Genomic DNA, 16,211 nt, shown 5'->3' on the forward strand with positions numbered 1-16,211 from the left:
TCCAGTTGTATTTTTTAATTGAGGTGTAATTTATTTTCCACAAATTGCACATGGTACCTTGGTTTTATATCTTATCTAGAAAGATGTTTCCACCCCAATCTTATAAAACTGTTTTCCATATTTTTCTTTAATGTTTATAAAGGATTAAAAGAAAGTATTACTCCTTTATCTATTTGGAATCCATTTTTATATAAGGTATGAGTAGCTAATTTACTTTTTGTTTCCAAATGGCTATTCTGTTGTCCCTACACTATCTGTTGCTCAGATAAAATATCCCTGTCTTGAAATGCCACATTTTATTAGCTAAATCTGTACATTTAAATGTAAACTTTAAATAAATGTCTTGCCTATTCTTATACATTTAATTTTTCCTTCAGATGATTTTACCTATTTATAAAAATTATGTTAGGGTTTGATTTTATTAGGATTTAATTGACTTTACAATTACCTTGAGTGGATGTATACATCTTATACATCTTTGTGATTTTAAATATTCCTATCCAGCCCAGTTGTGTTGCTTAAGTATCTATTTTTTTGTTGTTAATCCTCACCCGAGGATATTTTTTCCATTGATTTTTAGAAAGGATGGAAGGGAGGGAGGTAGGGAGGAAGGGAAGAAGAGAGAGAGAGAGAGAGACAGAGAGACAGAGAGAGAGACAGAGAGAGAGACATTGATGTGTCACATTGATTGGTTGCCTTCTGCCCGGGACTGGGATTCAAACCCGCAACCTTTTGGTTGGTGGGCTGACACTCTAACTGAGCAAAACTGGCCAGGGCTGAAATATCTTTATTTATTTATTTATTTTGCATTTTAATTTCTTAATTTCTTTATGAAATGTCTTTAAGTAAAGATTTCTTCATGTAGGTCTTAAACATTTTTATTGTGTTTATTTTATGCTTGTAATTCGGATCTATCCCTTCTCCTTACATATGCACACACAAACACACATATACCTCTTTTAAATTGGTTATTCCTGGTCCGTAGAAAGGTTCTTGACTTTTATTTGGTAACATAATGACTTCTCTTACTTTTTTGGATAGAGTCTTTTTCAGTTGCTTCTCAATGATATGTGCAAATGCATATCTCATTCATTTTCTAGCCTGATTCCATTGGCCAGTCCTCTTGTTGAAGCACTAGGAATTTTAACTCCAGCACTTGAGCCTGTGCCTGGACCTTATTTGTCCATCTCTAGCCCATACACTGCTGATAGAGACTGTCAGTTACTTCACTAAAAGCCAGCTTTGAGGTGTCCATGACTTTTCCACGATTCCAACCAGTAAATGTAACAGAAAAGGAACTGGGTTTGGTGCGACAGTGTCTCTTAGTAATATAGCTTTTCCTTTTTTAATTTGTTGAAGTCCTTATTTAAGAATCTATTCTGGCCCCGCGGGTATGGCTCAGTTGGTTGGGCATCGTCCTGTGCACTGAAAAGTCTCTAGTAAATTCCTGGTGAGGTGCATACCCAGGCTGCTCGATCCCCAGCCAGGGTGCATGCGGAAGGCAGCTGACTGGAGGGAACAATGCATCTCACCAGGTGAGCGAAGCCCATCTGGAAAAGCCCCACCCCGGGTGATCGCAGCCCTATGGCACCTAGAAAGGCGGACCTTCGGAGACAGCAGAAAGATGAGAGGCTGCCAGGAAGGCAGCAGGGAGGGCTGACTAGGGGGGCACACCGAGGGGCTCAGGGCAGGGAAGCCCTCTGTGTGATACACAAAAGTGGACATGTGTCGCTATGCATCTGTCCACACCCACAGAACCTATGATACCAAGAGAGGACCCCGTGGAAGCCTGGGGCTGCAGGTGAAGGGATGTGTTGGTGTGGGGTTGCTGATTGTAACAACTGTGCCACTGGTGGTGATGCTGGTAATGGGGGCGACTGTGGGGCATATGGGAAGTCTCTGCCTTCCCCTCAGTTTTGCTCGGAATCTAAAACTGCTCTAACGTCTTAATAATAAAGACAATCCATTCTAGAAACCTGTCACAGATAGATGAACATTCCTATAGCCTATAGTTTAAAACTGACTTTTCTCCCTTTTTAAAAAAATCAAGAAACTTGCGTGCCCCTAGTCTTTTGGCGCTTTTTGCATTTCCAGGACGTCTCGCTTTTCCTTAGCTGGATCCTATTTGACCTGCGAACGATCATTTAAGGAAGGTGACAAGTTCTGCTTCTCTGAGGAGGGGAGCGATAAGCCTGGCGGCAAGCCCACACTGCACAGGTCGTTCCTGGGGAGGCTCGCTTGCCAGTGGAATGCGTTAAACTGGTGAATATTATTGGAGAGCCACAGTTCCGTTAGCATGAGCGCTGATCACAGTCTAGCAGCTTAGTTGTCTGTGGATATTACTGGGGGTCAAGTCTGTTCCTGTAACACCAGTCCCTGTCACTCGCCCTTTGCTTTGCTCTTTGGGGTGGGAGAGGAAGGGATGCATTACAAGGGGCATGCAGGGAATTGGGCATAACCCACAGCTTGCCACATCCTTGCTGCGGACCTAGCAGGGCAGCTCCTGCAGAAGCCCAGGGCAGTGGTTGTGTGCCTTTGCAGTGCGTCACCAACCACAGACAAGTTCAAACACCAGAGCAAAAGCCCGAAAGCTGCACAGCCACCCCGTCTCAGCAGCACTGTCCGCTTTGCTCTGCTCTCTGTATTTTTGAATTTTCCCCAAAATGGGGTTTGTCTTAAGCATGTGTGTGTGATGACCAAAAAAAAAAAAAAAAAAAAAAAAAAAAGTAGCAAATTATTGGGGAAAATTTACACAAATGAATGAACTTGTTACGGCTTTTTCCTGGTGACACCCCTGAAAGTGTCTGGCTAAGAAATGCAGGCTGTATCAATTTGGGGTAAAGTCTAAATTACCATTTTATGTTTTAATGGTGCACATCATTAAAATATGATGGAAAATGGGGATTTTGAAGAGTGAGGAAGTATTAAACTGGGGTTTATCTGCAAACCATGTATATGTGAGATTGTCGGGGAGGGCTCCCGGCTGTAAGGCGATTGGTGCTGGTTGGCACAAAATGAAGTGAACAGTAATGAAGAATGAAAATATCTGACCCTGTAGATGACAGTGACATGGGGCTTGGCTTATCTGAGAGAATCTGCCATGCCAGATGAACTTGTCAGTGTCACTATTATCACACAAAGTAGAAGAAAGGGCAACGAATGCTACACAGTTTCCTCATTTGCTGTGCTGTGCGGTGTCGCCGAGCGAGAAGCCCAGCCTGCAGAGGAAATGGACCGACGTGTCCTAAGGGGCACGTGGCTGGAGCCGCTGGAGAGATTGCCAGGGGAAGCCAGGAGGGTCAGTGTTGGGTTTGATTTCATTTAATTGTTTTATCAATGACATTGAAAAAGGAGCACACTGCACCCTAATGAACTTTACAGAAAATACAAAATTGGCAAATGTTCTTAATGTCAGCGAGGAGTGAAACATAATAAAAATGAATCCAGAGAGGTAAGAAATACAGGCAGGAAATAACAGAATGAGATTCAATTTGGAAAATGGCAAAGTAATACGTTTGGGGGAAACGACCGCGGGCCCTGTTGGGTCGTCAAGGAGAGGCTCGGGCTGTCCCTGGGAGGGACTTAGCGACGATGGCGCTGAATTAGATGTGCGTCTGCAATGCGATATGGCAGCCCGGCAGCGGGTCATTTCCGTCCTCCTGCAAATTGTCCTGGTGTCCCTGAGAAGGAAGGCGGTTGTGTCATGTGTCCTGTGCTGGTGAGACTAATGCAGACGACACAGTCCATTTTGGGAACCTCATTTCCAGAAAGATAGATTCAAACTACAGAAGAGGGGAAACATGATAAGGAAATGAGTGGCAGCCTTCGGAGACGTGGTAAGTTCAGCCGAGGAGCTGTGCTGGCTCAGGGAGGAGATTGTGTTGGAGATGATATTGGCTTCAGGGCTCAGCAGTGCCGGGTGGACTCACTCTCCGCCCCACTCAGTGGGTACCGTTGAGCCCGCTCTGCGCCCGGCCCTCATATGCTGGAAACGTGGGGACACATGCCTGGATCTCTCCATAGGGGTGGCAGATACACAGACAGACATGATGTTAGAGTGCAAGTGCAATGATAAGGGAGCAAATGGGGCACTGTGGGATCCGTCCTCCTGGGATGAGGGAGAAGGCAGTGCTTATGTTGACACTGGGACTCAGGGGGGCATGGAGTGAGAAGTGAGGCCTTACAGCAGTGGGTCAGGGCCCTGCAGCCTAAGCTGGGAGCCAGGGGGCAGCGAGAGCTGCCAGGTGAGTAGGGGAAGAAGGCGGGCCTGGTGGTGGAGGAGCTGGGACCCGATGTAAGGGATTTACACTTGACTTTGTAGGGCAGTAGTCTTAACTGTGCCTACTGATGAGCATCGCCAGGGCCACTGCTGACAGGAGGGCCCCCAGGCCTCACCAGGAGAGACTGGTTGGTATGGGATGGAAATGGAAAATGGAACACGCAGTCCAGGTGATTGGATCCCTGGGAAGGTTGAGGAATCCCTGTGTTAGGCCCTGGGAAGCCTGGGAAGCATGTAGAGTCTTTTGCTGGATCCCTTTGTTGACTGCTTGGGACATGGATGTCAAGGGAGCAGACTAGAGGGTGAGGAGGGAGTGTCTTTGTAGTTGTTCAGGCTTGAAGATGGAAGAGTAAACTTAGAGGTAGAAATGGAGAGACAGTACGAGGTCAAATGAGAAGATTTCAGAAGTGACTGGATGTGGGCAAGGGAGAGATTTGGGGTGACTCCCAGGGGTCTAACTCAGTAAGTACGTGCAGGGTGGTGCCCACAGCTGACAGAGGGACAGCACGGAATGGGCTGCTCCGCAGGGGAGGTTCAGGGTTGAGAGTGACATGGTGGCAGGCCATGCTGCACGATGGGCGCTACAGGGACACGTGGAGGTGACAATCTGTCTGCTCTGGCTGCTGGGCCCTGGTTTGTAAGTCAGGCAGGTGAGTCCAGGGGGTGGGGGTGAGACCCCCAGTGGGTGGGGGCGTCTTGGGAAATACCAATGTTTGGGGCAGCGGGAGGAGCTAGCTTGGCTTGGGTTCTGGAATGGGCTCCTCCAGGCCATCCTGTTGGCTGTCTAGAGAAGGCCAGTGTCCTCAGTGGAAGAGCAGTGCTGACGGGTGAGGCTGCAGCAGTTCTTCCCAGGATCCGGAGGTCAGTATGCATGTGGTCCGGAAAGGTGAGTGTGCACACAGTCCAGAGGAGTGAGTGTGCACGCAATCAGAGGAGGTCAGTGTGCACGCAGTCCAGAGGAGGTCAGTGTGCATGTGGTCTGGAGGAGGTCAGTGTGCACGTGGTCTGGAGGAGGTCAGTGTGCATGCAATCCGAGGAGGTCAGTGTGCATGCAGTCTGGAGGAGGTCAGTGTGCATGCAATCCGAGGAGGTCAGTGTGCATGCAGTCCGGAGGAGGTCAGTGTGCATGCAATCCGAGGAGGTCAGTGTGCACGGGGTCTGGAGGAGGTCAGTGTGCATGCAATCAGAGGAGGTCAGTGTGCATGCAGTCCGGAGGAGGTCAGTGTGCATGCAATCCGAGGAGGTCAGTGTGCACGGGGTCTGGAGGAGTGAGTGTGCATGTGGTCCGGAGGAGTGTGGTTCTAGGCGGGAAGGAGGCGTACCCACCTCCACGGCAGTTGCCCGGGAGCCCTGTGCCCTCTGCTCCAGTGACAGCTATTCCAAGTTAACTGCTTGTCACTCAGTCATCATGAGCAGGTGAGCTGCAGGGGAACCCACCAGCCCCAGGAATGGCGGGAGGTCTGAGTGTCTATAGCCGTGGCTGAGGCACAGCAGGACTAGTGCTGGGGGACAAGGCAGTTGGGGTGGAAATGGAGGGAAGGTGAGCAGACATTTGGGTACTTTCCAATAGGAGACAAAGTTGCTCACAGGACCTGTTCTTAGGGGTGACTTGTTTATTTTGGGGTGTCCCGGGTTTGGATTGAAGATATAATAGATAGACTAGTGCAGAAATGTCCAAGTGTTCTTGGTTCTTGATGGCCTTAAACCAGAATAAGTTAGCTACAGGTTTTGTTTTGACATAGTGGGGTCCCACCATTTCATATAGTACTAGAGGCCTGATGCATGAAATTCGTGCAAGGGCCTTGGCTCTGGATCCCACCCACAGCCCCCGCGGCTGGCGGCTTCTGCCACCTCTGCCGCGGTCCCCGCCCACTTCGGCTCTGTCCGGAAGGAAGGACGTCCGGCCTAATTAGCATATTATGCTTTTATTATTATAGATAATTATAGATTTCTGTCCTAGAATCTGCAAGCATGATACGTCCCCAGAGACTGAGCTGTTCTCTTTTGGGTGAATTTCAAGGTCACTTTTCTTTTTTAAATATATGTTTTCTGTATTTTTTAATTTTTTTTTTATTGACTTTTAGAAAGAGAGGAAGGGAGAGAGAGAGAAACATCAACGAGAAACATTGACCGGCTGCCTCCTGCACTCCCTGCACTGGGGATCAAGCCCACAAATTGGGGATGTGTGTGGGTCGATGTTCAACCACTGAGCCACACCAACTGGGCCCACAGTCACTGTTGAAATGAGGTGAAGATCTGATATGTAGGGGTCCAAACCTCTCCAATAAGTGCAAAATAATGTTTCACTAGTTATGGTAATTTTTGTTGTTGCAATTAATGGTACTTTCAGGAGATGTTCATTGTCCGTGTAGATGCCAAGGCGCGTCTGCTTCCCACACTCAGTGTTGGCAGGTCACTTGCTGTGCATCTGTGTGTGCCATTAATAGATTAGCTGCCATCTTCCCATCACTGGGACATCAGGGTTCCGTTGCTCTCCACATGCCCTCGCCGCCTCTGTCCGTGTCCCCGCACCCAGGCACTTCTGGTTGTGTGTTGTCTCTGCTCTTCAATAATCCCTCGACCTCCCTTTGTGGCCCCAGCTCCCACACCCTGGGGTTCTCACAGCCTGTATGCCTTTTCCGTCCTGCCTGATACCCTGTGATGCCCACACGTGTCCTCCGCGGACACTGATCTGGCCTGGTCCCTCCAGGACATGCAGGTCCTGTTCTAAGCCAGAGGGCGGCTGGGTGGGGATGGGCGGTGTCTGCGGGAGTGTCTGAGAGGGGCCCGAGGGCTCCCGGTGAGGGTAGGCTCCGCAGGGCCCAGGGGCCACATGGTCATAGCTGTCCTTGAGGGTTTAGATGGGCCGGTTTTCAGCACTCAGCCTGAGGGCTGGCACGGCCCCTCTCACCAGGAAGCACAACCTCCGGGGTTCAAAAGAGTGACCTTGCCATGTCTTTCATTTTTGGCTTCTGCCGTTAGGGCATCAGTAGCTTCGAGTCCCCAGGGGTCATTAAAAAGTCGCCCTCCGTGGCCTGTCAGCCCAGCCACCCCAGACTCAGATGCAGTCTGTGCTGGGAAATGGAGCTGTCTTCCTCTTGGTGACAGAGCTGTGATGGAAGCGATTGCACAGGCTCGATCCTGCTAGCAAGCTAGCTTTCCATCCAACCCAAATAGCATCGTCCAATATGCTGAACTGTTGTTGACTTACAATCTTCTAAGTAATCTGTAAATGTGAGGGTCCACAAAGTACGGGGGAAACTGTTACCTGAGGCGTTTGGGGCAAAGATGAATGTATAGTACAAAGTTAGAGGGGATCTAGTAATTGGATCTCAAAGTACTACCACAGGGAACCAGTGTTTCCAGTTTCAGTGGAAGAAATTAAATAATTCCTTTTTCTCTGGAGACATGGAAGAGATAATTAGGGATGAGATTAACTAAACATTGAGTGCTACTTCTTAATTAAACAAGCACACATCATGATATTTAAAGTGTCAACAGGTCCGGATACTCAAAGGGAACGAATTGACAACTGAAGTGTAATTTAAACACACTTAAAGCAGTTCTTCACTGTGCCCACACTCATTCCCACAGCCACTGTCTGGGAAGAATTGAAGAGACTGAAAATGTAAATCGAGCAGATGTCTAATCTGCCCGATTGATTCCCACTCTTCCGGGGCCCTGCCTCACCGTCTAGTGGAGGAGACGCTTGTAGATGTGGGTATAAATCTGACAGACAGAATCGAGGTGGCTAATAAAAAACGAGAGTGCAAAAGGGCCACACACGACGGTCACTCTGGCATGGGAATAAGAAAGACAGGAATATTCTTGGGAGGAATATGACAACGGCACCTGGGAGGATGTGGGCTCTTGCTGGGGCTTCAGGTGACAGTTAGGGGCCATGCTGATCAGGAGGCCAAATAGCCTGAGCGAAGGTGTGGACTGGGGAGGGGAGGAATTTGCAGATGATTTGATGGAGTTGGGTGCATGTTTGTGGCTGGTCAGGGCCAGGGTGGCCAGTGGTAAAAGGAACAGTTGGCATGGTGGACCTGGCCAGGGAGCTTCCTCCTGAGACCGTGCTGGATTCTTCCTGCATGCACCCTCACACCTGACAGCACACGGAACACTACAGTTCCTTTGGATGGAAGAATGAATGAGTTACCTAAGCCCTTTGGTAAAATGCCGTTTTAGTTAATAGCAACAAGGAGTGGAAGGTAATAGTAAGCAAAATTATAGACCGATCCTGGAGTCGTATTTGGAGAGGGCCAGTTACCAAGCCCTAAGTTTCAAAGTTCCTTAACCGCTGTTTGGGGACGCACGGCTTTGTATTCTGCAGCTGATTGCTTTTTCAACAGCCTTGTTGCCGTGGGAAGTCTGTTTAATATGTCTTATGCTTGCTCTTTGGGTTTGTATTTTAGAATTTGTCTTAGAATGAATGCAAAAGGAAAGAATGACTTGAAATAGATGGAGCTCGGGCGTTTCCGTTTCTCATCCGCTGCCCATCGGAGCTGGCTGGGTGGTCCTCACTCACAGGCTTTGTTCAGCCCCAGGAGAGGCGGCCTTTGGCCCCTGTCTCAGAGGCGCGAGAGGGAGCAGAGGTGCCAGGCAAACCCCTGCGCTGGAGCAGGGTCTGTCTCGGGCTGCGGGTGCCTACGCTGGGAATGCTGTCCCAGTCACATAGGGTGGGGCCACCACATGCCATTTTTTCCTTGGGAACCATCACTGAAAAAGAAGGGCTAGTGAACTGAGTATATTAATTTTTAAAATTTGGAGCAAAGCTTTTGACTATTTTATTTAAGGGTCTTTCCTTGTGCATATTTCATTCCACCAACCTCTTCCGGTCCCTGTAGATTTTTCTCTCCATTGATCTGTGAAAAATGCTGCCTGGGGAAACTGAGACAGGGTGGTGTCTGCTCTCCAGATTTGCACCCCTGAGTGCAAAGTAGCAAGGTCTACCCCAGGGCCTGGGCTTTCCCTTCTCCTTTCAACAGGAAGAACGAAAGAATCACCTCTGTGTGAGGTTTGAGGACTTCCTCCCCCCATTCTGTGAGAAACTAAGAACTCAAGGCCATAAAGTAAATTACACCGGACCCAAAACATCAGTGCTAAGGCCAGGACATTGTCTGGAGGTGGCCTCGGTGGCCTGGTGAGCAGGCTGCCAGGTGAGGGGCTGGCGGGGAGGACGGGGCTCCATCTCCCAGATGTGATGATGTTGTGGCCCAGCACCTCGACCCAAAATACGGCACAGTGTTCACTCCATTCATTCCTTCGTTTAAAGAAAATCTGGCTTGTTCAGGGCAGGAAGGAGTCTAGGGAGTAAAGAAAGCACAGCCCCTTCCCTTCAGCTGCGGAGGCAGGTAAGGAACAAGAGACCCCGTCAGCGGGAGGGCGGGGGGAAGTATCGGAGGGCCTTTGGAGGAAGGCCTCTCTGACTCAGAGCCTCCCAGCCCCAGCTGGAGGCAGCACCTGGCAGACACACCATCCTCAGAGCGTCTCTTATTCCCGAACACTTCATTCTGTACTCGCTGCGAAGGCGTTGCTGTTTAGGGGGCCTGTCTGGGGTCCTTTGTAAACACACTTGTGAGATTGGCTTAGTCCTAAGGTTTGTTCTTAGTCTTGTTTTCCTGGATTAAATTGAAGAGGTTCGTTTAGTTTCCAGTCCTGGACCCTGCCCTAGGCCGGAAGGGAGATTGGGGCGCAGGTCTGACTCCTCAAGACTTGAATTCCCTTCCCCGCATCTCTGTGGACTCGACGCCCACTTTCACTAGGAGCATGCAAGCAGGGCTTCTCCGTGTGGGACGGGGCCTCGGATCAGACTTCTGGTGAAGGTGTGCGCCCGCCACGCGATGCTGAGCTCTCCCTGGATTGGATTTCTCACACCAGAAGCTCAGCGTGACGCCCAGAAATCTCCGTGTTATGAGAATTCCAGTGAATCCTCCTACCACTGGACTTTAGAAACACGAGGCTCCGAGCACTAAGTGAAGCAACGGCCTGTACAGTCAAGGTCTGGGGAATCTGGAGAGCACTTAGCAGCCTGGTGCAGCAGACAGAGCCACATGGAGGCGTGCCGTCCCCCCCTTCCCCTGGCCTCCCCCAGCACGTGCCTCTGCCCCTGTGGCCCACATCCTCTGTCTGTGCCAGGGCCCCCTGCACACCCTTTCCCCGACACCTGCACCCTGCAAAGCTTTCTGGGTCGGAAAGTGCCCCTTCCTTTGGATGTAACCTGTAGATGCAATGTAAGCATCTTTGGTGGTAGGATTCTTTATTCAGGTGAACAGGTGGGAGAGAGCATAGAAAAGGGGCCTCTGCACGTCGTCAGCCATCTGTCCAATGGGTGCTTTCAGTCCCTCACCGCAGGTCTGGGGGAGGTGTCAGTATCCTCACTGAGCCGGAGCCCAGGAAGGGGCTGGATGGACCGTCGCCACAGCCTGTGAAACTCCTTCCAGGGAGTCGGCATCCTGTTCCACTTAGGAGGGAAGGCTCCCGTTTCACACCGCAGAGCGATGGCTTCCCTCACAGGCCTGCTGCCTCCAGACGCCTGGCTGATAGGATCTGTGCGTACCGGGACCTCTGCCGGCATTCTCCCAGGCTGTTTGATCTGGAGCCACTTTTCAGCAGCTCTTTCCAAAGGAGCCAAGGCCTGGTGTCTGTCACAGCACATCCTACTCTCAGGGAGCGCCCAGGATGCCTGCAGCTCAGTCACCTGGGCTGCCGCTCCAGAGAGCAGGGTGCTGGGCCCCCTGGTGCTGGGTCTGCAGGGAACAGCAGAGCAGTCGGGAGGCCAGTGATGGTGAGCTTCGGAGTGCTCTTCACTCCCCTTCTCCACCCTGAGCCCACGTGCTCCCTATGTGGAGTCAGACAAAACCAAGTGCCCACTCGGTTCCTGGTAGAGCTGCGTGGAGGAAAGGGCTTGATTCTGAGGCCAACGGCTCCCCTCTGCTGCCCTGACCTGTCGCACCACCTCCTCCCCGCCTTGCGCAGCTGCACCATTGAGGGAGGTGGGCCACTGCTTGTCCACTACCGAGCCCTGCCATCATGCCGGCCTGGCTGGATCCTCTCCCTCCCCTCTGTGTGCCCTGGCCTGGCTGGATCTCCCTCCTGCCCTCCGTGGGCCCTCGTGGTGTGTGGACTCAGACAGGGGGCTTGACAATGGACCAAGGTTGTTATGCAGAACCTTGGGAAAATCTCGGGAACTCTGCTGAGTTTAGGTGAAGATTTTCTTTCTTGTGGGAACAGATAAGACTCCAGCAATGGTGTTGATCAGTTGCTGTGTGATCCCATAAGGCAGCTGCACTGGGTTTGTTCCTTTAAGACAAAGTCTAGCTCGCTTGCAGCACCTGTCCCCCCACGCCAACGAGGAGGACTGGCCTCCTGTCCCACGTAAGGCAAAGGGAATTACAGTTGGACTAAATCAGGGGCCCATAATTTTTTAAAAGAAAAAAAGAAGAGAGATGAATAAACAATGATCTAAAGGCACTTGGCTTTGCTAGAATGGTCCAGCCTGTTCGGGTTGCAGACATTGAGCCACAAGGACAGGGAGCGCCGTCCATGGCCATTTGAACAGCTGAAGAGTCACCCTCGAGGCCGAGGGCTGACGGCACGGGGCAGGCAGGCGTGGTTGTGGGAATGAGAGGGGGTAAACAGAAAGTCCCTGCCTTGGAGCCCTGGTGTCCTTGTGAACACAGAGGGCTCACGAGGTCTCCGGCGCTGTCCTGAGCACGTCACATGGACTAATCCCTGTGCTGCCCACACTACCCTGAGGTGGGGGCTCCTGGTTATCCCTGCATACAAGTGAGGAACTGAGGCACCGGCAGTTAAGTGACTTGCCCAAAGTCACACAACCAGCAAATGGCAACTTAGCATTTCAACCCAGTCTACATCCATTCATCTCAAACTGTAAATGTGTGCGATTCACCAGGGACTCTGGGTTGAGAGCTGATGCTGTCCAGCAGATCTGGGCTGGCACCGAGTGGTCCTGCACTGCTGGTCCTGGAGCCACTTGCAGCAGGCGTGAAGCTGTGAAAACCCATGCACGCTAATTCAGGAGAGAGTAAGGGCACAGAGCTCCTGAGATGCAAGGATAGCAAAGACAACACATCAGCCCTCTGGGGATTCAAGGTGCCGTCAAAATCTCTAAGCCCCATAGGTCCTCTCACTCCCTCCTTTCCTGTGCAGGGTCTGTCTTCTGTTCTGCTTGCCCGTTTTCCACACATAGCTGCCTGCCCCAACGTCCATGATTTCTTCCAGCCCGAGGGTCCACAGCAACCACATGTACACTTTCTTAGTTTAAATTCTTGAAGGGTGGGATCTGATTGTTTACTCTCACAGTCAGCGAGTGCAGAGGCTGTGGGTGGAGCAAACGAGGCAAGAAGGATGGTAGACAAATGGCCTGACATATCTAATACAGTGCGGGACCAAGTACCCACTGAGTCCACGCCTGGGCGCCTCCTTGGTAGGGCTGTTAGAAGGAAATAGATCGTTTATTTACTCGGTCCTTGCCAGCTGCCAGGCGTGTGCCCAGGGATGGGGATATGCAGGTGGAAGATACGGCTCTGGTGTCAGGGAATTCAGGTTCTAATGGGAGAGGAGTTCTTCTCCAGAACAATAGGCTAATTTACAGCAGACCCAGCCCTCCTCTGAGAACAATTAGAAAAGCTGGGAAAAGCTGCATTTTAGCTTTGCTAATTACATATTTATATTCCATAAATACATTTGTATTACATAATTACACATTATCTCTGTGCACATTTCAGCTATCCTACTAGTTCTCTGAAAGACAACATAGATAGGTGATAGATGATAGGTGATAGATAGATGATAGATAGGTGATAGATAGATGACAGATTCTTTTTATTCAGGTCCTAGATCTCTTCTCCAGAGCTCTTCAGTTTAGTGGCCATGGACCACATATGCTTTTTAAAGTTAAGTTAATGGAAATGAAATACAGTCACAAATTCCACTTCTCTGCCAGGTGGACTGTGTGTATAGCACAGGGAGAGCATGTCCATCACCTCTGAAAATTCTATTGGACAATATTTTAGTTCTCTGGCACCTTGCGGTTTTTGGTCGGGTTAATTTTTAGATTTTTACTTATGACTACAGGCCCAATGCATGAAATTCGTGCAAGAGTAGGCCTTCCTTCCCCCAGCTGCCGGCACCTGATTTCCTCTGGCACCCGGGACCTGGGCTTCCCTCTGGCTGCCGGCAGGCACCCGGGACCTGGGCTTCCCTCACAGCCCTGGCTTCGTCTGGAAGGTCATCAGGAAGGACATCTGGAAGGATGTCTGGTCTAATTAGCATATTATGCTTTTATTATTATAGATAGTATTACCCCTGTGCATGGGACTTTCTGTGGTTCAAGACTCTTTAATTTAGTACGATGTTCAGATTTAATAGTGTAACTCAACTCCATTCCCATATCTGTCCAGAGCAGGCCCAGCGAAGTCAGCGGCTGAAAGCAGACAGGGCAACTCAATCCAACACTAGGTCCTACTGCTCCGCAGGCGTCCTGCACAGAAGATGGGGCTCAGAGCACAGACCCCAGTCACTACGTGACCTTGGGCTTCTCTATCTTGAGATGCCAAATGGTAAAGTCAATACTGTGTTGGTTCTCAGAATCCCCATTGGGGAATCTATTTTCGAGAATATGGGGCAGTGGGGCTTCCACTGAAGTGCGTCCCAGCTTTGCCATTTATTGGCTTTTAAACAGACAGTATCTCTCAGTGGTTAGGCGTGCATCCTGGCATCTCTCTGTGGCCCGTGCGTTGTGGCAGGTCACTGTGGTTCTGCACAGGCGAAGGTGACTGGTAAAGGTCCAGGGTGCTGTCCGGCCTGGTTTCGGACTTCGGGGCCGGCTGGGCCCGTAGCTGCTCTACTCACGCTGTGCTGCGTTGTTTTGTCTTGCAGTGATTCCCCTCAAAGCTTCTGAAGACTCATCCTTTGGGAAGACGGGGACGTGGGCATTTTTTGCAGGTAAAGCTTGCGTTCTGTTTTATTATACGATCTACCTCACCTTGAGATGTTAGGAAAGGAATAGAATAGGAAGAAAGGACCCTAACTTCTTAGATTTGCCACAATATCAAGTTGTTTTCTTGCCCTAAACTTACTCAAGAGTAGGAGGGGAATTTCTGGTGGTGCCCGAGGGTTTAGAAAACGTAGAGGTGAAAGCTCCAGTTTTCATAATTTGGGGCTTTGTTTTGCTCCAGAATTCCTACTCTCATGTGATATTAGGGAGGGATCTTCAAGTAACACAAAAATGGCAAATGCATCCACTGTTTCTAGTTCTTTCTCAGATTCATAAGGAGTCTGGGATTCCGGAAACAGCTTGAAATCTTAAGCAAGTGGTTTTCAACCCATTTGGAATCGCAGGGGTCGTTAGAAGCACTGATGCCTGCGCCCCATTTGCAGAGGTTCTGATGCATGAGAAGGGCTGGAAAGCCCAGATACTTCCTGCACAGCCAGGCCTTCGAGCAGTGACTCCCAAGGCTGGCCTCACACTCGCAGCATGCAGACCAGCAGCACCGGGGAGCCCTTACGGGTGCACTTTGGTGGGTACTGCCCTCGCTCTCAGAACCAGAAACCTGGGTGCTTCCGAGGCAGCTCCACCTGGAGCCTTGGAGCAGGAGCTTAGCAGGAGGCAGCTTGGCCTCCCAGGGACATTGGCCAACAGGTGGATATAGTTTTGGTTGCCACAGCTAGCATTTTGGTGCTATTGGCATCTCTTGGGTAGAGGCCAAGGATGCTGCCAAACAGCTTACAATGCACAGGCTGGCTTCCCACAGCAAAGATTGTCTGGCCCCTAATGCCACGCCTGCCAAGGCTGAGGAACCTGGCCTCGCAGGAAGGAGGGCCACAGAGATGATCACAGAGTTGAAGACTTTGACCGTAAACAATGAGGGAATGTACTTGTCAGCTCCCAGGTAGGGCTCTGGTCAGCGCTAAACCAAGTACTGCTAAGAGGTGATGGGGATGTTGTAAGGGGTCACCTCTAGTGCGGGGAGGGCGTGGGTGGGTGAGAGTGACCTTGTCACAAGGATCCCAGGAGATTGTGCCTTGGGGCCTCACCATCCCCTTCAGGTCACTCCTCAGGTGTGATGGGAGCAAAGCTTGCCCTAGGGGACAGCAGTGGGAGCTAGATAAAAGCAGTGGGTCAGGCCGGTGTTTCTCCCTCTCCCTCTCCCTCTAAAGTCGATAAAGACTTTTTTCCAAAAGCATTTTTCCTTTTGGGAAAATGCAACCATAATTATGAACCTTGTTTGCCAACCATAAGGTGTCACTCAGGTAGGCCACTAGGGTTTATTGTTGCCTTTCGAAGTCACAGATACTGTTTCTCTGGTTGCACTTCGCTCTAACAGTGACTCTTTGTTTCCCCTGCTTTGCTTCTGCATGTTTTGTAGCGGCCTTTTTCTTTATTTATGACCTCTAGCCAAATAATCTCAAATTTCCTCCCTTGGCCTTTCATTCAGTGAATGTCTGTTCATTAGCAAACATGCAAGTGACTTGACTCCTCAGAGGATGAAGCAGCAGGAAAAGCGGTCAACTTTCGCCCATGCTTCTATGGCCAGGACTGGGATGGGGGGAGGGCTGGGAGGCCCTAAGGCAGGTCCCTGGCTGCAGAGACAGAGGGAGCCCTCTCAAATCCGGGTGACAATCTCCTGGGGGTCTGAGAGTAGTAACACAGACTCCACGCTCCCCCCTGAAAATCTTATGATTATATTTAGGAAGGATCAAAGAATGTGAGTGCATCAGGGTTCCCCATGTTTCCAGGACAGAGATGATAAGCTTCGGAGAATTGTAGCCTTTAGTCCCCATAGCCTTGCAGCTCGACCAGCATCTCTAGTACACTCTGTGTGGGTAATAACACTTTGCAGTTCATGTGTGGCTACAGAGCGTCAGGGTTACTCTCTGCTTAGCTCTACGCAGTGCAGGTAGC

General features: G+C 50.3%; 1 protein-coding gene across 7 annotated transcripts in view; it reads left to right on the top strand.

Moving 5' to 3' along the window:
- The window catches only part of VSTM4 (V-set and transmembrane domain containing 4), a 105,306-nt gene that overhangs the window by 13,324 nt on the left and 75,771 nt on the right, over positions 1 to 16,211 (top strand). For all 7 annotated transcript variants that reach the window (XM_080640105.1, XM_080640100.1, XM_080640102.1 and 4 more), the window contains one exon: positions 14,186 to 14,251. In XM_080640105.1, the coding sequence (XP_080496231.1) occupies positions 14,186 to 14,251 (66 nt within the window). The remainder of the gene's footprint in view (positions 1 to 14,185; positions 14,252 to 16,211) is intronic.

This window comes from Plecotus auritus (genome assembly GCF_963455305.1).
Source record: "Plecotus auritus genome assembly, chromosome: 9".
Taxonomy (NCBI): Eukaryota; Metazoa; Chordata; class Mammalia; order Chiroptera; family Vespertilionidae; genus Plecotus; species Plecotus auritus.